The following is a 21,705-nucleotide window of genomic DNA, read 5'->3' as shown; positions in this document are numbered from 1 at the left end:
CTTCTGTAAAGCTGATTGCTTATGGATTGCATGGAGTGTTCTTAAAATTATCAGTAACAATCTGTCTTGATCGTATAGTAGCAATATTCCAAACAGAAGCTGACAGCCAGTCCTCGCTGAGGAATTTGGCTAAGCTGTCAGTGTTTTATTTGCTTTTTTGAAATATGGAAAGCTTACATGTAAATTTGGAATGGGCATCAGTAAGCTTTGTAATACATTTTAATGTGTATGCTTGGCCATTTAAATGAATGGTTCTTGTTGGATTCCAGATTCATGTGCGACTGGCAAAAAGAATGTCTTCCTTCTAACTTAAGCTGATTTCAGCCTGGTCTTTAGTGGTGTGCATTTGATTGACCAAGTAGTACAGAAGATGTCTGGAGTACTTCTGCATTTATTTTAAATGCCAAAGTTTTAGCTGTCAAAACTTCCATGCCACTTTTTGGCAGTGGAGATCTTTGCTATCCATTTCCTATTCAGTTTTCTGTTGTGCTGGAAAATGAAGAGCTTCAGATTTTGCTAATGTAGATACTAAAACATCCTACAAGGATTTTTCTGCCACTTCTACTTGCAAACCAATTCCTGTTTTGGGCTGTCTTCACTGCGTAAGCAGAAATGTTTTTAATATTGCTTCATGAATGAAGTGAACTAGCAGAAGCGCTCATGTACTGAGCTAAGCCTCATCTAGGCTTGAGTCGTACCTATGCAGAAACATCAAAGAAAACCGTATTCTTAATCGACATTGCTACTTCCCCTAGTTTTCTAGTGTAGACCTGACACTTCCAAATCATAGCAGAAATTAGAATTTTGGACTGCTATTGTGGTCATGCTTTGTTTCATTTATACTCCTTTTTATCCTGTGAATAATTGTTCAGAGTACAGCTTTGTACTGAATTCTTACAGCAGCTGTAAGGCAGCTGGAAGCTGCCTGAAAGTGTAATACTGTTGACAACTTGCCAGTAAGTGCTTATAAATGGCTCTTAAGTATCTTACAGCTTTTTTTCTCTTTGCTTTCTGATTGTCTGCGTTTTTTTCCCTTTCCTATTCTTTGCTGTCCAGTGTATATCAAAGAGTTCCCCATTTGTCTAGAAGCAGCTTGTTCCTTAATCACTTTTGTATTCCACATGCGTAAGCTTCTTTTGGTTGTTGAAAAAACCCTAAAAAAACCCCAAATAAGCCGTAATAACACCTGTCTTACACATGTCTGGTATAATCCTTTATAATGTCTGACCTCTGCAATTTAGTGAAAATACCTCTGTCCTGACTTAATTTCTGAATGCTTGCATTTGGGAAAGTATGCATCTGCTTAAATGACTGATTCTAAAATAGTGTCCTTTTTTGCCAAGCTATATGAATTCATTTACTAATCTGCATGTCAAGTAGTGGTTGAAGTGATTTGTCTTTATTGCAATGTCTGCTTGGTCAGTCTGGTTTGACTAATTGACTCAAATGGATTTGTTTTTTAGTAAGAGGGGAAGTTGCCTTTCATTGTCTGACGTGATGCTTGTCTGTGGAGTCAGAAATTAGACATGTATTCCAGATACTAATTGGTAATCTTTCCTGGGGTTGATGCAATCAATTCTGTTAAGTTGGAATTTGCTTTAAATGAAGAATCTTAATTGGTAACGCTTTTTATAGACAATGGCTAGCACTGCTTGGCATTCTTGTCTGTTCAGCGACGTGTGCATGGCTTCGCTCAAACAAACTATTTTTGGTTGTGAAACGTTCAAGGCCAGTAACTGTATTTATACTTTCACGTTTGAGTGATGATCTCTGGTATGAGAATGAACAACCGTATTTCTAGAAGGGGCATTAGCATTGTGTAATTGCAGGCATCAGATTTAGTGTCCGAGCAGGAGCACTTTGTCATGTGCTGGAGGCTTCATTGATCACATTGAATCTATTTTAGGCATGTGAATTAGGTACGTGAACATACTTGAAAGCTGCTTTTTCACCCTGATGCTGCTCACCCTTGATATTGCCTTACACTGGAAAACGATGCTTTCAAAGGACGGAGATTAAATAATCGTTACTTATATGCTGGATTGTATACATTTATTTCCAGTGTATGCAGCAAGCATTTACCACTAATAGCAACAAGCAATTACAGCCCTGATGTTACTTTCCCAGTTAGAATATATGAATATATTTTCTTTTGGGCCAAAGAAACATGAACATACAAGTGGTATCATAAATACCATTTTACAAAAATGCTGTTTTTTATGGGTAGAATTTGTTCTTACCTCAAATCTTGGCCATTTCAATCTTTCCAGTGTATACAGCAAGCATTTTTATGGGTAGAATTTGTTCTTACCTCAAATCTTGGCCATTTCAATCTTCCAAAGCATCAGTCAGGTAATAGAAGCATTTTGGATTCAGAGTGTTAGGGAAGGACAAACACAGAAGCACCTGAGTAGTTGGTTCTTCTCCTGCGCAGTAGTTGTTGAAAAAAGCTTTTTTGAAAAGTGGGTTAAGATGTTAATAGATAGTATATGGTAGATGCTAAAAGTAAATAAAATTACACATATTTAAATAAATTTGCAATGCAAAGATTTGGATATTTATAATACCTACATTGATGGAACTTTAATAAAATTCTGTCTGCAGCTTTATGGAAATCACAGAATGAAGTTTCTTGAGAGAATATAATAGAACCATGTCTGTCTTGTAGCAGGGTTGCTTTTAGCAAGCCTTTATGTTGCTCTTGTATTATTAAATAGTTCAGTCTCAATATCTGTAAGAGAAGAAAAACTGAATTCTTAACCTTTCTGCTTCACAAGAATTTGGAGTCAGTACATGTAGATGTTTTAAGAGGCAGGATTGTCTGAAAGAGAAACACTTTCTAATGAAGGAATGATAAGGTATGGCGGAAGTGCCATACACTATTTTTTGCTGATTTCTTGATTCAATCCCTTTTAAGAAACAAATTTTTAACTTCAGAGATTGAGCATGATGGCCAGCATAAACTATTACATTGAGAATTTTTGTTAATGTTCTCCAAGACAAGTGCCAAATACATTTTGCATAAATATGATGGATTTTGGTACTCTGCTTTTATTTTTAAAGCAAAAATTAATGCATTTTAAAGCCTGTTCTATGCTGGTTTTCAGTTTTTCCATCTCAGGCTAGCAACGATGAATCAAGCAGTGATGAAACTAGCAATCAGTCCAGTCCCACAGTACGGAAACGTCGGGCTAAGAAGAGGCTGGTCTCTAGCTCCGAGGCTGAGGGTGGATCGCCAGCTGAACCCGAGCCTGAACCTCCCAGAGAAGAGCAGCACAAACGCCAGTTCAGCAGTGGCCTTAACAGGTGCATCATACTGGCTTTGGTGATTGCCATCAGCATGGGCTTTGGACACTTCTATGGTGAGTTTGTAGAAAAAGACATTGAATCAAGGTCTTCTGTAACAACCACAGTTTTATCATGACTGATTTTTTTTCTTGTTCTCTGCTAACAATCTAAACTTAAAAATGAGAAAAAGCAACTGCTAATGTATGGATAATACAAAGAGGCCTTTCGGCAGTGCAGTTGTTTAATATACACTACTTTAATCTTATTTGATTGTCCTTCCAGATAAAAATTTCTTGTTGTTCTCATAATGCAGTGTGTACCCTTCGATTTTCCCATCTTTTCTTTTTATTATTTTTTTTTTTAAATACATTTGTGGTAGTACTTACCATTCCCAACAGCATTCAGAGAGTTATTTCAGGTTTTTATCCCATATGTGCTTATTTGGTAAATAGAAAAGCAAGGCATACTTTTTACAGGAGTTCATAGTATCAATATTTTCCTCTTTCTGGTGGAGAAAAATACACTGTAGTTGTCCTTGCAGTTCCAGAGTGGCTTAAGAAATCAAGGACAGCAGCAATTTTTCTGTGTTAATGCGTTGCCTAAAGTTAAGCATTACACAGATTGTTACTACATTTAACAGCAGAAATCACTGCAGATCAAAATCTACTTAGTGCAATCCTGATCTTCTAAGATACATGTGTTATGATGAAAATGATAGAGGGCATTTATTTTTAGTAGTAACTTTTCCTGAGTAATTTTATTTTTATATGAAAATGTGCTTTCATAAGAAGACTTGGCGATTGAGTTTGAGACTAGGAATATGATTCTAATTGGATTTGATTTTCATCTGATTGTTAGAGGTCTAAATTTTGACATATATTTTGAGATTTATACTAATTTTCATTTGACCCTGGTATTTTTTTTTGTTCTTAGGTAAACCTGAAGGTAAGAGTTATGAGTGGTGTATTCTGGATGCTGTGCTTGCATTCATATTTACTTCTGAAATTGTGCTATCACACATCCATATATGTATGCATACTTAAATTTCAAAAAATAAATAAATTGGGTCTTAAGAATTACTAGTGTATGTGGGATTATAGGAATGACTAATCTAGTAGTTTTAAAATTTAACAGTTGCTAGCTGGTGTAAAAACTAACTGGTGTGTATTGGCGTGCAAGCAGCAGAGAGCAGCGCGGTGACTAGACCAGTCTTTGGTAGTGCTTTGGGGTGTCAACTTGAGGTTTCAGTTCTGTCAATCATTTTACTGTGTTTAAATTGAGGTTAGTGATAAATACTGTCCTTTTAAAGAACTTTGAGATCTATGGATGAGAACTACCTTTTGGAAATATACTCAAGAGCCATATCTATATTAAGGGATTCACTCTGACTTGTTCATTCATTGAGGTACTTCTAAACAGGAATTGTCATCGCTGGTGACAGTGATGACAACATTCCCAGCAGAAAGAAGGCAGCTCTGTGTGGCTTTGGGTTTTGCTTCTTCAAGTGAAAGTTCTTTGTGGTTATGTGATAACTAATGTTTCTACCACTAGAAAGGAAATCAAACCCTGCTTTCCATCTTCCTGTTTTCTGTTTGGTTTTTTTAAACATGAACTTCAAAAGAGAAAAGTCCTTCTCCCTGGAGGACTACTTTGTGGTTTTGTGCTTCAGGTTGGAATCAATGTATTCCACAGCATTTTTTTTAATGCTAGGCTAATCGTCATGTAAGAGGATTGGAAGGGGTTACTTTTTATGAAATTATGGGGGGCGGGGGGGTTCAGTTTTTTTTTTTTTTATCGTGTGTGTCAGTATCACAATAGTGTTTTCCCTTTAGGTAGAGCTCCAGGACTCCTTTAAGACTTCTAAAGATGTAGAAAGCAACTAGGATTAGGTTTTAATCACTTACTGTTTCCTAATCAGTATTAAAGTTAGCTGGCTTTATGATAGTCTAGGGAGGAGATGTGAAAGAGGAGAAGCTTTCCAGGAAATAGGTAACTGGACAAGCTAAAGTCAGTAAGCCCTTGTCAGAAGAATGTCTTCTTATGGACATTTTAGGTATTTAATTCACTGCAAAAGTGAATATTGCTGTAGTGCTAGGGGTTTAGATGGATTCCTAAAGAATCTGAAGGATACTGTGAGTTAAGAGTACCAGCTGGAAATACAAACCAATTACTGAGGAATAGTACCTCATTACATACATTTTCAGGGTCTTTGCTACCTTTTCTGTGTTGTTAAATGTCATTATGGCTTACTGTATCTAAATTAGGATTCTTGATAAGGAGAGAAACAGAGTTTTAAGTGTTTTTCTGTAATTCATGTTCCTCTTAACGTGAACTATTTACACTAAATGATTTTTCAGATACAGTCTTCAGGTTCCTAGGATCAGTGGACTTCTTCAAATGTATCTGTAAAGCATAAATATGAAAACCAAATTTACTGTCAGTATACACAAATTCACTTATGCAAGGATCTATGCTTCCAGTGAGTGCTGAACAACTATTGAGGTTCAGCATGGTTTAGTAGAGCACTGTTTTTAAGTTCATACTTGGCAATAAATTAAATAGAAATTAAGAGAGCACAAAAAATTCCTCAGTTGTAATAGTATATATAGAATTTCTTCTCTCGTCTTTAACAATAAGTGCGCCCCCCCCCCACCGCAGCCTTTAAATACAGTTTACATACAGAAATAGAACTTCGCATATGCTGCATTGGTTTGGAAGCAGATACCTAAAAGTTGCTGTTGCCATCTACTGTAGAATCAAGTCAAGAGAATCTTAAAAGTGAAGAAATAAAAACTACGTCAGTGTTAGGATTTAGAGAACGTGTATAGGTAGGGAAGTATCAGTAAAGAAGTTTTACTTGACTGAAGAAATTGGTGGATGGTACAACGAAAATACTCCTTTCAGAAAAATAGTATGTCTCAGCCTTTGCCTGATAATCGGAAGATAGGATATTTGCTTACTCTTCAGCCTTCACTCATGGGTAAGAATGATGAGATAGGGCCTGCAAGTAGTTGCTGCCTTGTGAGCAGTGTATAATAATTGTGTTTCTGCATGAAAGCTTAAATACTGTGCTAGTACCCTCTTATTCATGTAACTTAACAGTAGAAGTTGTAGTTCTGAAATGGATAATGCGTGGACTAATGGTCTCCCTGTGATCCTGGTTGGCTTGCATGTTACTGAAAATATGACAAAGTCACACACACCCTTTCCTGTATAACTTCTGTTGGTTTTTATCTAACTTATCTCTACGTAGTGTTCCAAAATCCTTTCATTTGTTATCATCAAATAAAAGACAATGTATTAAGAGAATTTTTAGGTCTGAGAAATTGTTTATTGTTGGAAGAAACAGAATTGGTATGTAACAATCTGGTTTTAAAATCTTTAAGCTAAACAGTTACTAATAAGCTCTGGGCAAAAATGGCAAGGTAAGAATGCTTTTGAATTTGCAGAGAAAATGAAGGTGATGTTTAGGTACGTCTGTTCCTCTAACTATTTAGTGTAAGTCAAGACTATCAAAAGAAAGGTTTTTTATCTTTGTAGGTACAATACAGATCCAGAAACGTCAGCAGCTGGTGACAAAGACACGTGAATTAAAAGATCTGAAAGATGACCTTTACCAGTGCCAACAAGAGCAAGGGGATAAAGTGCATCCTAAGGCGGGGGTAGGTGTGAGTCGAGATGGAACCATTGGGTTGTTCTGTCATTACATGTGTAACTTACACAAAGTGAAATTAATTTATCACACAAATCCATTACACTTTTTTTTCCTTAGTAAGTTCTTTCTGAGAATGTCAAGAATTCAGGAGAAAGGAAAATGACAAAAAAAATGTATTTTGATCAAATTTGCTGTTGGAATGTGTTTGGAATGTGTTTAAACATACTGGTTTTCACATGTGTAGTCTAGGAGTTACCTGGACACAGAGACTGTCTCTTTCCCTGTGACATGATGCCAGGTTGTCATTTATGGAGGCAACTGAAGCAGAACATGCTGGTTAAAACCTATTACAGGCTGGAGCTACGGGTTTTGTGAATTTGTGTTCTAAACTGTCGACGTTTATTAATTTTTAAAATACTTTTAGTTTTTTACTGTTAGATCCTTCAGAGAGAAGGTTAGGGAGTGCTTTGTGTGTGTCTTTTGTTCTTGTTTTTTTGGGTTTTTTTAGTTTTATGTTGCTGGTAGCAGCATTTATACATAACTTAATATGTTTAGTTCTAGAGTTTGCCAAGAATGCCAAGATACTGGGGAGATCCTTTTGTGTCTGGATGTAGTTACATGAACACGTATTTTCAGCAACAAATTTAGTTCAAAATCAGTTCCTGAATTTCTGCCCCAACTGTTGAATGCCCTTGCTTCTGCTAACGTACTTGGTTTTGTAATCCATAAACCCAGTTTGCTGAACATAAATCAACAGCAAACATGCAGATTTTCATTTCCTTTTAAGATGTTACAATCCATGTACCCGATTTGCAGTCCTTCAGTTAGTTAACAAATAGACGGGAGGGGTGATGACCCCTGGTTGGAAGGGGGAGCCTCTCACATGATCGTTGTTGCCACGATAGTGTTTGTGTGTGTATCTGAGATAAACAAAGTAGCTCTATTTTTTGCATCTTGCTGCAACACGTGTCACTGCATCCAAAATGGCAAGTAAACTCTGGGCTACCTCTGCTTGTCATCTTTCTAGCTGAAATTGTAACAATTCTAATGGTAGTATTTTTCCTCGTTTTCTTTTTGTTTGTGTTAGTCGCTCAAGGGGGATCTTGCCATGTGTTTGACTTCCGAGGTCGAGAAGAAATCCTTTGAATCTCAAAAAAAAAATCTTGCTGCAGAAAATCAGCACTTAAGAGAATCTCTAGAGAAGGAAGAAAAAGCTTTAGCCTCACTCCAGGAAGAATTAAGGAAGCTAAGACAACAAATTAGAAACTTAGAAGATAAAGGTACTAGCACTGAGTCTATTGTAATGGAAAATCAGAAACTAAGGGAACATTTGGAAGAGGAAAAGCAAAGAAACCACAACTTTCTTCGGCAAAAGGAAACGCTCTTTGCAGAGGCACAGATGTTAAGGAGAGAACTGGACAAAGAACGTCATATTACAGAAGCTCTGAAAAAAGAACTGGAACAGTTAAGTTCGCATCAAACACCTGACGATGATGATACATTAAGAGAAAATCAAGAAATAGAAACTCTGCGAGGAAGGCTAGTAGAACTTGAAAAAAAGCTAAACTTTGAGCAGCAACGCTCTGACTTATGGGAGAAGCTGTATGTTGAAGCAAAAGACCAAACTGAAAAACAAGAACTGAATGAAAAAGGACAAAAGAAAGGTGCTAAAGGGCAAAGTAAAACTAAAAAGAAATCAAAGGAATCATTTTTTGGTTCAGTTAAGGAAACTTTTGATGCTATGAAAAATTCCACTAAAGAGTTTGTAAGACACCATAAAGAAAAGATTAAGCGGGCTAAAGAAGCAGTGAAAGAAAACCTGAAAAAATTCTCTGATTCTGTAAAGTCTACATTCAGACACTTCAAAGATACCACAAAAAACATCTTTGATGAAAAAGAGAGGAAGTCAAATGATAAAAGACAAGAGGCAAACAAGAAAGCTCGGACTTTTTACCGAGAACATAACGCTTATGAGAATCTGAAGCACATGCATTACAGGGGACCTCACATGCCAAAAGAATTCAAAGATGGAAGAAAACATCAGTTCACAACATTTGAAAAAGATACAGATTCACAGAAGTGTCTCAACAACCCTTTGTGTAATAGAAAACATCAGTTTGTCCTAAAGGGCTGCTCTGGTATTTTTGAATGTGCTCATCAAGAGTTTGTTAGTCTCTTTAATAGGGTATCAGATCCTATCAGGGTGGATGAATTTAATCGGCTAATGAAAACATATTTGCAACAAGTTGTACATAACTTTCATCACTGGAGAGAACTAGAAAATTTCATCAATAAGTTTTTTCATAACGGGCTATTTATACATGACCAGATGCTGTTCACTGATTTTGTTAACGATGTCAAGGATTACCTGGAAGATATGAAGGAATACCAAAATAATAATGAAAAGGTTTTTGAAGATTTGGACAAATACGTCTACAGATACTACTTTCATTATGATAATTCACCCCAGTATGGACCCAGGTTTGTTTTCATGTTTCCTGAACTTGTTAACACAATGTAGTAGTCTTTGTGAAGTCACCTAGTGTCCTTGTTCCAGTAGGTGGTCCTCTAGTGTGTGTCTCTCACTGTATATAGAATTACATATACGCTAGAAGGCTTTTGAAGGACTCAATGGAAATACTAGATTGCGTTGCATACAGTGGTTCTGTAGTACCTTATATATAGATTTTGTGTGTGTGATGTTAGTTTGGGGGGTACTACAGATCCACAATATACAGCATGCCATTTCTACTGAGTTCTTTAGAAAATGGTGTAACTGCAAGCAGGTGTACTTTAGACTAAACAGCTATGATGGCCTATCTGATGGAATGAATAACTGTCTCAGAAGAAGCATTAACTAGGACTTCCTTGTCATCTCTCCCTGAATGAGGTGGGTTTGGGGTATACTTGAGCAGGCTCAAAGTCCTGTTCTGGCAGGTATATTCCCTGCTGGCTTTTCAGGAATTTCAGTGTTCTGTTGGAGTTTAGTAGAATACCAAGTGTCTGTGCCCAGAGCTGCTCAAATAGCAGGCTTGAGTTCACATCCTGAGCCTGACTAAATTTTCTTCAGACTTGTTTGCAAAGGTCCGTGGCATGAGTTGTTCCCTATGTTCTTTTCCTGTATCCGATGGTATTCCCAGGGCAGAGTGGCTGTGGTACGCTGCCTGGCTGGCTGTGCTATACGTGGTCGAGCTAGATATGGGCAACTGGTTTTGCTGCATAGACTCTGGTGAAAGAACATAAAGCAAGCGACTTTAATATAGTGGTGGAGCTTGCTCTTTATGGAACACTTATGTATATATTTTATGTGGCTTTTAACATCATCACTATTACAAAATTTGCTGTACTAATGTTTATTCTGGCCAGGTAAGAAAAAATGTGGTATATTAACTAATCTATAATACACAAGAAGGTGTCCTTGTAGCCATAGTAGAACTCTTCTCTGTGCTGGTATTCAGTGCAAAGCATATTCAGTATTTAGATCAAGTTCTTCTGTCAGGTTTCTCTTTTGGACTTGTAGTGTTTTATTATGTCATGCGTTTTATTGCAGCACTGAGCTACTTTGGGGTTACTATATATTATCTGAGGTCGTACTTTCTGTTATTGAGAGTTGAACCATGAGGGTGAATCTCCTTTTGCCAACTACCAAGTAGCCTTTTTAGTGTGCAGTTTTGGCAAACACATGACTCAAGTTTTACGGTTTGATTTACAGTCCAAGTTTGTAATTAAATACTTTATTTTTGAGTGCTTTAATTCAGTTTGCAGAAAAACAGAATCATAAAATTCATTTACTGATAATGCTGTGCAGAAATTTAGATGATGCTGAGGATGGAAATAGCCTTAATTTAGCAGGCTACAGACCCATGTCATAGAACAACACGTAGTATGAGGCTGTTTGCATCAAGAACTGCAACAAGTGAGAAATGGTGTTTTGTCAGTGCCCCCTCTTTCTGTATAAATGTACTTACTGTTCATAAAAACCTTTGAAGTGCCGATGTTTACACAAAGCATGCTTTCCTAAGGGTCTGTAAAGTTTTCATTGTTTTTATAGAGCAGAATGTAGTAGAATAGCTGAAAAATAGATTGAGACCTCAGTCAAGAAGCACAGTAGGGATAATCAAATAGCTGTTTACCTGGCTTTAGTCTAAAGAGAACTGTGGGCAAGCAGCTGCAGAGCATTTTTATTTTTAGAAAGAGTTTCTCTTAAATATACCATCTTATTGATGATTGATACCCCCCTCCCATTTTGCTTACAAGAGAAAGGAGTAATTAATACTAATTTAGAAGCTGCTCTTGACAATGTAACTGTTTCAAAATGTTGTTAGAGAGATGCTTTCATAAGAGAGTAATAAGCTTTTGTTTGCTCCTTGCAGTCGACCTAAAAGGCCTTCTTTTACACAAACTGAAAATTCCAGACAAGAAAAACAAGCTCAGAAGTACCACCACCGTAATAAAAGAGAAGGTAAATGGCATAAACATGGTCGCACTAATGGAAGACATATGGCAAATCTTGAAATAGAATTGGGGCAATTACCCTTTGATCCGAAATACTGAGTAATTTATGGTAAAAATAAGATTAGCATTCACATCCTCTCTGGAAACTAATTGTTTTTCAACAAAGCAGCAAGATGCAAGTTTTTTCTCTAAATAACTTGATTTTTACACATTTTTGTTAAAAGGCAGAAGTCAAGCTTTCTAATTTGCATATTCTGTACTGTTGCTTTAACTGTTCTTTGGAAGTGGTAGTTTGGGTGCCAGCAGTATTGTTGCAGAAACTCGGCATGCAATGACTTGTGTATGAAAAATATGCTTAATTGCATTCCATTAGTGTAGTTCAAGCTTGAGTCATGCATAATGTACCAATAATGAACTCCAATGTTTGATATACTAACTTCATCTCATCCTTCAAAAAATAGGTCTACATTATGGTAATGTATTTGTTAGTGTTTTGTAATCTTACACTTGCTTCTTGTCTTTGGGGGGGGGCAGTGTTCAAGAGCCTGTTGAATTGTGAAGAATTTGCTGTGCTGCATTCTAATCAGCTTGCTGATTTAAACACTTGAAATGTCTTGCATATCTGCATATTGTAGAAGAAAAATAAAGAGACATTGTGGGTAAAAGTCTTTATTTATAAAACAAACCTAGCATAGCTGTACAGTTCTATAAAAATGGTCCAGTCTTGTCTGCTTTCTTACTTAAGTAGTCATATGGTAACTTTGGTCTTCCTGATGTTTCCTAGTGTTGTAAGGTAGGTCAGCAACCCCACCCTGCCATACTGCTACTCAGGTTGCTTCAGGAAGAGGTTTTACATGTTTCCAGACAACCTGGCTGCCTAATCAGACCTTCCCCACTTGACTTACCCAGTTTCAGACTCAATACTCTTCCCTTTCTGCAGTACAAGATCATCTAAGCATAGTACTGCTGTGAAAAACTGATCTCATTAGGTGCTGAGTCTAGAAACTGATCTTCAGGTGTGATTCATTTCAGTTTTTTTCCTGTAGACATAGATGTGGCTTCCAACTCGTCCTTGAGGTACATGAGTGTGAAAGACAGTGGCTGTTTTCTCATAGCCTCTTAAAACTAGAAATGATGATATTTCCTGCAAATGAACATAAATAATTTCCACAGTCAAAAAGTGCAGTTGGTAGCATCAAAACAGCGTCCCAAAGTCTTCTGAAAACCATCAAGTCAACTGTCCCCTGGAAGTTTTGTCTTTTATTTTAGGAAAGACTCCTAGAAAAAGAGGTACCTATCATGTTTGATCCTGTCTGGAGTGGACATTCACCAGACACTGTTGTTTTGAGTACGTGGACTTCATAAAAGAATTGATGGGAAGAGGTACTCTGACTGCAGGCATTTTTGCTTGTCACTGTTGCTTACTTAAAAGTGTATATTTCTGGGAACAGATGGCACATCTGTTTTAACACAGCTAGAGGGGAATTCCATAAAACATTATTTTATGGCCTGTAGAATTTGCACAAAGAGGGCATACATGAATGTTAAACATCTATCCCTGGAATGGTATCTATATTATGGACTAGAGGGTTCAATTTTAATTTGTGGTTTTAAAAGTTGTGGACAACGATTTTCAAAAAACTTGGAACTGTAACTCTCCCCCCCCCACCACCTTTTTTTAAAAACTTTGTTAATTTTGTAACTTTACCTCAAAACTAGTTTGTTTCATCTTGCAGTTACCATACCTGTTCTAGCACACTGAAGAAGATCAAGTGACTGGGTAATAATGTATCTTTGTAAAACTCCTTATTAAGCCAGCCAAGTGGATTAGAGTAAAATAAATCTGCTTCATCAATGTAACTCTCATTTCCAGTTAGGTCTGGGGGACACTGAAGGAATCTCATTTTTAGAGGACAGTGAACATGACTAGGGAGAAAAACAAAACAAACACTTCAGGATAAACTGACCAATATCTAAAATTTGAAATGACTCATCACTTAAAGATACTTCAGTCAAACCCAAAAGTGAATATTGGGTATTTTTTCCCCCAGCACCATATTTTCTTCCCTCCTTCATATCAAAGCAAAAGTGTAACAAACGGATTGAGCTCCAAACTGCTGTGACTGTGTTGTTAGCAGTTCACAGAAAGTTATCTTAACAAAAATACCATCTGCGTAACATCAGTTTCTTCAAAAGGTGGTTTTCCATATTAGCTTCACTGTTTATATCTGCGTTAATGTTTTGTCTGCTTGCCAGGATTTATTGCAAACTCTTTGGAGTCATGACTTCAGTCACTGTACCTTGGAATTAAATTTCTTTACTCTCTAGCAGCAGAAGTAAAGGTAGAATTAATGCAGTTTGACTGTACAATTAGCCTTTAGTTTTTCCACAAAAGTTACCATAATGAAGCAGTATGACTTATTTTCAGAAGTCATAAGACTTACTGTATATCCTCATACAAAGCTATTTTATAAAAACTGAATAAAGTCAGACTTTTATTCTGTAGTATAAGCATTTGGCTTATTCCCCCTATTCATTCTGTATTAACTGCTTGAAAAATCAAAACTCCTCCTGTATATATTTGTCCATCTCAATGTATAAGCTTAGGAAAAAAAAATAATTTCTGCTTAAGTGTATGGTTTTTAATATAGTACACTGTTAACTAATCTAATACCTGTAAAATGGAGTAGAGTGGCACGGCATCATGAAGAAGACAAAAGCTTGTGACTGATAAGAGTTATTACAGAGTTGCTGTACGTGACTCATAACATCAAGAGAGCCTCGCTGGTGAATCAAGCCTGTATACAGGGCTGGGAGTAAGTTTGATAAAAGCAGGAAACTTGCTGCAGATTTCTTCCATGATTTCAGATGTTTCAAAGAATATCCTATAGAAACATTAAAGATAAACAAATACTAACAGTTCCACACAGTATTTTTGAAAGTACCACAGCTTACTGGAAAACCATTACTTGGTTGACAATAATACCTTTCTTTGAGGCATTTTAAGACAGTGTTCTTTTGGTATTTACTCTTTAAATGGAAAGTCAAAGGTTGACTTTGCCCTTATTAACTCTTGGCTTTAACAGTGTAATTGTTAAGCCCATAGCTGTCTTTTGAAGTACAGAATTACGATTTCAAAGCCAGTGCTTTGTCTCTTTAGAGCTTAATTTTAATTTCTTGTGGGGAAAAATAGTCCATTCAGTAGTTTGGATGAATGATACGTGGCAACTTACCGTTGTGTTCAGATTCATGCATGTCCAAGTAGAGCCAGAATAAATAGTAACTACATGTGCTCTGGTATGGTGGCTGTGGTATTCTTTTTCTCCAACATGCTGAAAGCTACAGCATTCCCTTACTTTTATTTTGGTTTTGAGCTACTATCCTTGGAAAAGCTTCCTTTTCCATCTTTTCCTATCCCTGCCCCTTCCCCCTGACTTTTCTTGAAGGAGCTCAGGAGGAAGAGCCGTTCCTTCTGATGGGAGATAGGTATAAACCTGTTACCCACAGCCACAACTTAGACGAACCTGGCACAGAAGACCGCTTCACGTTGTGACCAGCCATGAAACCCTTAGGTCATGTACTTGTCAGTAGTAGGAGATAAAATATTTTACGCAGGCTAGCTCTGTGAGCACCTTACTGAATCACAAGGAACAAGTTAGAGTAGGCCTGTTTCAGAAGGCAGTAACAAGTAAAATAAACTAGTCTTCAGCTGGTCTGTTCTGTCAAATTGCAGATCTTTAACCTCAGATGAAAACAAAGTCCACTAATTAGCATGTGGTTTAAACGCTAGTAGAAACATTGTATTATAGGCATTTTTTTACTGCTTTTGTGAAATGCTCATAGCTTATCTTTAAGTCTGCTTGGAAATCACTTCGAACCCACATGTGGGGTTTTTTTCTGCTTTTATTTTTAATCTTTTGAGCAATGTAAAGACCTCTCTGTAACTGCTGAATTATCAGAAATAATTTTTGTAATTTTTTTCTTTACTGAAGTATCCAAACAGATGATAAATTGCTCTTGATAAATTGCATAGATGACCTCATTCCCTTATGGACACGAAAGTTCAGAGGGAAATTAACAAAAAATAGTGGTCTGATTGGCATTTTCCTGCATGTGAGGTAGAACTGGTTCACCTTAAATCTGCTATTGAGCTAAGCCAGGATACAGTACATCCTGATCTCAGCAAAGCACGAAACCACTGAAATAAGATTTACCTTTGTTTAGATAGGAGAACAGGGTAAAGAAAATTATTTTCATTGATTCATGTGGTTTGCACTTGTATTTAAACTAAAGATGTACAGCTTCACCTTCCAGAAGTTTTAATCTTTCCTTCATAACTTTGCAGCATACTAGACTTTACATCATGATTTTCCTTCTCCTATAGATACGCTACTGTAGTTAATACCTAGTTTTGTAAAATCTAAAATATTTAGGCTTTTTTCTGTGTTTAAAAGAAACACAAAACAAACCGGAAAAAAGATAAATGAATACTTTGAAAGTTTCTGCTAAAGCATTAGAAAAATCTTTGTTGGCAAAAGCAATATGCTTTCCAGTTTGACAGATTCTCTTTAAATTTTAAGTTAACTATGTTAGTTTAGGGACCTTATTCCTGTTTTAACTGCTCTAAAACTGTGGAAAGTAGCCTCCAGCTGGTGGTTGGTCAAGACAGAAAACTAAGTCTACTAATATGCCTGAATCTAGACAAAGATAATTTTAGGTTTGTCAGTAATTTTTTTGTTGCTGTTGTTCCATACTTAAAGGCGTCTGTCAGGCATATTTGAAAGAACGAGGTGAAAGAAATACTACAAAAGGAGCCAAGGAGCAAAATTCACCGTCAGGGTGGCATTGCTATAAAGTTAGGAGTCACCGAGGCAACCTTTATACTATTTTGCAGAAAGGATTTTATCCATGCTCAGGATTCTCCATCTGTGCTTCGGTCACTCGCTGTTCCTCATCTCTTCTTCCCCTGCCCCACCCCCTCTTTTTTTCCCCTACCTGGTTAGGCTGGTTCTAAGAATCCCTTGTCAAAATACCTATGTTGACCATTAGTCTCTCTTTAGGTAGTAATTACAATACAGGGAAGGCTGCAAGAATTTGAAACCAATGCTTACCACAAAAAACCATGCAAAATGGTAGTACTGGATAGATGAACCTGAATTCTTTATGGCTCAGCATGCTGTAATGAAACACATAATACTAGAGCAAGAAAGTTAAGTGCATCAGTTCTTTTGACAAAACGTGTTCTGCAGCATGGAGGACTGGAAGAAAAGCACTTGCATGTACTTTTGGCATTGAAGCAGTTTAGAGTAAAAATTGTCACTTGTTAAGAACATGAGCACATTCAAAGTAAGACTTTTTCGTAAGTTTAAACCAAGCACTAATAAAAGTACCTGCCTACTACTCTAGCAACTAAGTGGTCTGATTCTATGACTACTAGATACAACTCAGCTAGTACATCACCAGTTTGCTTCCTGTAACAAAACACAATAAAAACTGTGGATGAGAAGCAAAGATTCAAGTACACATTTGTATCTAACAAAGTAACATTCGCCTCTGCTAATGCAGCTTTACAGTTTCCCATGCCAGCTTTTGGGGCTGTTTTGGGGATTACTGCAAGACTTGTGTCATGGGAACCAAGCAGGTTCCTACAAGAAGAAAGGCCTAAAACCAACAGAGCTACATCCAGTTTTGAGCTGGACTGTAGAAGGTGGCATTTGTGGCCTCACTGCTGTTTGTCTGTGTTCAGTTACTACTCTAGTCTAATACCGTTTCTTACTTAGTAGTTACTAATTTGCTGTTTCTTTTCTTGTGTGAAAGTGTGTCTTACTTAATCGACAGTTAATTCTGATGCTTTAGAAAGAGTTTATTTTTACTTCTCAACTTAAAATGAGACGTACAGTCCTATGATAAATGTTGAACTGTGTGTAGACTTGTGAATGGAGTAAGTTTTGGCCTAAGAAGCTCTCATCTTACTGGGGACGTATTAAAAACCAAATGAAATGGTATTTTCAGTAAAAAGCATCTAGTAAACAGTTTTCCAGCTGGTTTTGTTGTTGCTTAAACACCTATTAGGTGATTGGTTTTTCATTTTCCATTGAATTTCATGTGAAATTATTTTGTTCTTTAATAAGAGTCTCAGTTCTAAAAATACATGTTTGGTAACAATACAAGTAGTATTACACAAAATTCTAGAAACTCTTGTATAGTTAACTGCATTTCTTGGAGTGTCTGAATAGTTTAAAGTTTTCTATCACTTAAGCCGAATGCTATGCTTTTTTTGTTCTAGAGAGCACATAAGCTTTGAAAAGAACACAACTGGGAAAGACAGTAGTTACACTTAAGAGAAATTACCTGTATACCAGTACTGTCCAAATCACTGCCAGTAGAAAGATGCGGTACCTTTTTGGTGCAAGCACACAGCCGTGAATAAAGAAAGGCAGATGGGTACCCAAGATGACTGGGAGTCCCTGAGTGAAGTACCAGTGCCAAGGATGAGATCCATAAAATGTTCCCAAATTCTGCAGCACGTTGAATTTCACGAAGTTCAGCTGAACCAGTACCCACTGGGAGATTTAGGGGAGGTGGGGGGGAGAAAGTTAAATATAAATCCAAAGTGAAAGCCAACAGCTAAACTCAATTACACAGTCAATGCTGGCCTTAAATGATACAGCGTTACTGTTTTTTTTTCTATTAAGACTTGTCACAGAATTCCTATATTTAGCAATTAAACACAGAACTGTTTAAGTTTTGGAGTTTGTTGATAATGATTTATTGACAGCTGAGCATACTCATTTTAAGTAACAGTTCATAATTTAAAATAACTTGAGAAGTCAATGTTTAAGGGTTTATGGCTTAGGATATATTGAGAGACCATAGGCCAGACACAGTCAAAGAAATAACAGAAATTAGAGAAGTCTGAAACTTCAGTGTTAACATCAGTGTTAAAATGCTAAACCCCAACCTTTTAAAGTCAAGTTTAGAACAACTTACCTTACCAAAAAACACACGGTCAATTATTAAAGAGGTTCCTACTGTGACCAATCTGCAAAAATGGAAAGTTGGTTGCACTGATACTGCCTGAATTGCTTTTGTATCAGATTCTACTCCTCACCAAATAGCTGTCAAAACTCCCTGATTCGTGATCTTTTTTGAGATTATCCATATTCACGGCCATTTTGCAGCGGCCAGTTGCCATTGCCCAGCGACGCTGGCATAATCCCAGATTAAGCTGGAACACTGTTCAGGTCTCACCCTCATGAAATCTCTCTTAGTACTTTTTTGCCGCATATACGTTACTTCAAAAGAAGCATGTCCCTTCTTTAAACTTTTGCAAAAGAATGCTATTATTTTCCTTGGTTTTTACACTAAATCAGCTTTTTTGGGTTGTCTGCCTCTGCAGTGGTAAAAATCAATTTTAGGATATGGCTGTGCAGTCATCCTTTAAATTCAGAAAGAACTTACCCAACTGGAATGCAGTTGTGTAGGATAAGGTCTGCTTTCCTCTGTTCTTGCATAAAATGGGTGAAGACCAGAGGTATCCATGGGATAACAGCAGTGGGACGAATAACAATTGCAAGTGCTACCAAAGCTAAATACTTGCAACTAGAACGAGGGAACACAAGAAAACCAGAAGTTTATCAAAAGGTTTGGTCCATTCTTTTGCAGACAGTGACGTTTCAACAATTTAAATACTGTCATGTCTTTGACCAAAAGTTTTTTGTACTGCAGAAAACTTTCTTTCAGTGCAGATACTCTGTTTTGCTTGGAAGGCTGCCAACTATGTAGTTGCTTTATTAGCAATGGACTTGCTAACTAGAAGCACATTCTTGCTTTAAAATAGATAGCTGGTAAAGAAAGTTGTGACCACACATTCACCTATGCCTGAACCCAAACAAGCTTTTATTAACTTTTCCCGAGTTACCGCAAATTCCAGTCCTTTCAAGTATAAATTGAAGTTTCCCTTAAAGTGATATTTTGCTTTAAGGGAACTGGAGAATAGTAATTTTACATACCAGCTGTATCATGGCTTAAAAAAATTTTTAGAGGAAATACCACAATTACTATTCCTTCCATGACCTAGAGCTCTTGCTACATGAATGAGGTGTGTTTGGTGTTAGCAGTATAAATGGTATCAGTAGACTGGTGTTATCCCAAGGCAAAAAATTATCAGTACTGTTAGTAGAAAGTTTCTCACCTGCTCCCCATCTTGGAACCTTTTATTGGATAGTAGGAAAGAGCAAACATGGTAAGAAGAGTTTCCATGGTGTTTGTTAGAGTTCTGGTACAGGAATACCATGTAAACCAGGAACACAGCTGGCAGAAGTACTGAAAATAATTATGAACAACAGGATGCAGAGGGAGAAATGTTAAAACAAATGCTGTAGTTTTAAAAGAAGGTGGTAATTCTTCAAGGTGTGACTTATAATTCAGCTGTTGTTTACTGCACAGTTTACACAGTTGTTTACTGAAAACTGCACAGTTTACATAGTTGTTATTAACATAAAATTTTTTTCAAGGCTGAGACTCACCACGCACTTTGCTGTTTCTGCATTTTCAAGGTGTCGCACTAATGAGTAAAGCTTCACATCAGCAAAAGCTGCCAGCACTGCCTGTGCAAGTCTAGGGACCCATATCTACGTAAGCAGATAGAAAATCTTACTTGCAATAAACCTGTCAAATTCCAAGTTTGAAGAGAGAACTACTGAATTGGTGAGTGACTGTTCAGACATGAAAATAGTCAATTAGTGAATATTCTCTAGAGCTTTTTATTATTTTTTTTTTAAATAGTAAAGTTCCTTGGTAAAACTAGTATTTTTCCCAAAACAAAGTAAGTGTAAAGTTCAACTGAAAGTGTTCAGAAATTGAAGGTAGGGTTCTTTGTCATTCATCTCCAACAGAAGTCAGAAGGGGCTGTTGTTAGTGATTTTAGTACAAATACTAAATACTTGGGAAAGCTGAACCACCGAGCAATTATCATGTAGTGGCAAACTATTGGTATGAAACTCAAGGGGACTGATGGAGGCCAAGAAAAATCCTCCGCAGCCACAGGCATCAGTTGTGACTGGAGACCTACGAATGAGTTCTGCACCCAGGCAAAACACTTTGGTCAGGCCTCTGGGCTCATACATCTCTAATCGCCAGGTTCGACGCTTTGTATTTCACCTGGACGATGATAAAAATACACGGAATTGAAATGTAATGCTTTCAAATTGGATTTTAGTAGCGGATGCGTTGTTTGATTATACTCACCAGCAACTGAACATCATCCTTGGCCAACAGCTGTAAGGTTTTGTAGATGCTTGCAAAGATCAGTGGATATGAATAGCCCCTTATTCCGCTTGCCCACTCCCAGGTCAGGTAGCCATAATTGCCAATATTAAGGATAAATCGGGAACAACCGAAACAAGAAGTTTCATTTGAGCAGTGTCACCTTCTGACTTGCCTGGATCAAGACATGGACAGTTGTGGGGGGTTTCTTACAGGTCAGGCTAAGCCTTGCTGCGGCCGTGACCCTGCAGTCGCGCAGGGGCGACGCAGCAGGTCGGGAAGCGGGGTGCCGCGTCGCGATAGGGAGGGGCCGTGTCGCGATAGCGAGGGCCCGCGAGGAGGGGCGGGAGGCTGGCACGGCGAAGGATATTTGAAGACCATGCGGTGCGCCACCTCCAGCGACTGCCAGTACTCGTCCGGGACGAAGCTGGTCTGGACGAGTGCGCAGTTGAGCACCCGCAGCGCCACCGCCAGGGTCAGCAGCGGCGCCGGGCGGCCGGCAGGGCCTGCGGGAGGGGGGAGGGAGGGGGGGGAGGGAGGGGGGGAGGGGGGGAGGGAGGGGGGGAGGGGGGGAGGGGGGGAGGGGGGGAGGGAGGGCCCCGTCACCGGTTGCGCCGAGGGCACCGCCCCCGCCCGCCCCCCCCGCCCTGCTTACCGGCGCTTCGCTGCGCGGCGGCTCCGCTGTAGAGCACCGACCGCCGCTTACGGAGCCGCACCGCCTCCGGCCGCCGCGCCCGGGCCGGCGCCAGCATCCCGCCCGCCGCCTCCATCCGCCGGGCCGGGCCGGGCCGCGCCGGGCCGCCCCTCCGCCGGCGCATGCGCGACCCCGCGGCACTTCCTTCCGGTCGCTCCAGCGAAGGGGAGGTGCCGCCGCTCGGTGCTGTCCCCGCGTCCTTCAGGTGAGGGGCGCTGGGCCCGCGGGGCGAAGCGCTGCTGGGGCGGGGGGAGCAGGGCCTGCTGCCTCCCCCTCTCCCAGCCCCCGCTCCCCGCTCCCCGCCGGGGGGCGAAGGCGCCGCCGAGGGGCGCGGAGAGGCCCGGCC

General features: G+C 38.6%; 2 protein-coding genes across 6 annotated transcripts in view; one reads left to right on the top strand and one right to left on the bottom strand.

Annotated features, from left to right (window-relative positions):
- CCPG1 (cell cycle progression 1) overlaps window positions 1-20,607 on the top strand; it is a 32,843-nt gene extending 12,236 nt beyond the window's left edge. For 3 of the 4 annotated variants that reach the window (XM_040602528.1, XM_040602529.1, XM_040602530.1), the window contains exons 6-9: window positions 3,108-3,362; window positions 6,829-6,950; window positions 8,031-9,424; window positions 11,317-12,063. In XM_040602528.1, coding sequence (XP_040458462.1) covers window positions 3,108-3,362; window positions 6,829-6,950; window positions 8,031-9,424; window positions 11,317-11,497 — 1,952 coding nt within the window. In that variant the 3' untranslated portion in view covers window positions 11,498-12,063. Of the gene's footprint in view, window positions 1-3,107; window positions 3,363-6,828; window positions 6,951-8,030; window positions 9,425-11,316; window positions 12,064-19,956 lie in introns of those variants that run through there. The other variant, XM_040602531.1, reaches the window with a different exon arrangement.
- PIGB (phosphatidylinositol glycan anchor biosynthesis class B) lies at window positions 12,052-21,483 on the bottom strand. 2 transcript variants are annotated; one of them, XM_040602532.1, is made up of 11 exons: window positions 21,321-21,483; window positions 21,036-21,171; window positions 20,648-20,765; window positions 19,593-19,723; window positions 18,860-19,000; window positions 18,389-18,440; window positions 17,750-17,961; window positions 16,510-16,574; window positions 14,073-14,283; window positions 13,144-13,324; window positions 12,052-12,542 (listed from the first exon to the last, which is right to left on the bottom strand). In XM_040602532.1, the coding sequence occupies exons 1-11, from the start codon at window positions 21,481-21,483 to the stop codon at window positions 12,411-12,413; spliced, it is 1,542 nt and encodes a 513-aa protein (XP_040458466.1). In that variant the 3' UTR covers window positions 12,052-12,410. The 2 variants fall into 2 exon arrangements, with proteins under 2 accessions (XP_040458466.1, XP_040458469.1); XM_040602535.1 differs by lacking the exons at window positions 18,389-18,440; window positions 19,593-19,723.
- Window positions 21,484-21,705: the final 222 nt, after the last annotated feature.

The sequence above is a fragment of the Falco naumanni genome, chromosome 7, assembly GCF_017639655.2.
Source record: "Falco naumanni isolate bFalNau1 chromosome 7, bFalNau1.pat, whole genome shotgun sequence".
In the NCBI taxonomy this organism is placed as follows: domain Eukaryota; kingdom Metazoa; phylum Chordata; class Aves; order Falconiformes; family Falconidae; genus Falco; species Falco naumanni.
The sequence above is the reverse complement of the archived record's forward strand: the minus strand, read 5'-3'. Positions and strand labels throughout refer to the sequence as shown.

What these genes read in the sequence shown, in the direction of transcription:
- PIGB (XM_040602532.1), bottom strand. Translation starts at nt 21,483, where the DNA reads ATGCGCCGGCGGAGGGGCGGCCCGGCGCGGCCCGGCCCGGCCCGGCGG. An exon ending in ACCGTGTGTTTTTTGGTAAG is followed by an intron (nt 17,962 to 18,388) that starts GTAAGTTGTTCT and finishes TAAATCTCCCAG; the next exon opens with TGGGTACTGGTTCAGCTGAA. An exon ending in ATTTTGCATGGTTTTTTGTG is followed by an intron (nt 14,284 to 16,509) that starts GTAAGCATTGGT and finishes ATGTTTCTATAG; the next exon opens with GATATTCTTTGAAACATCTG.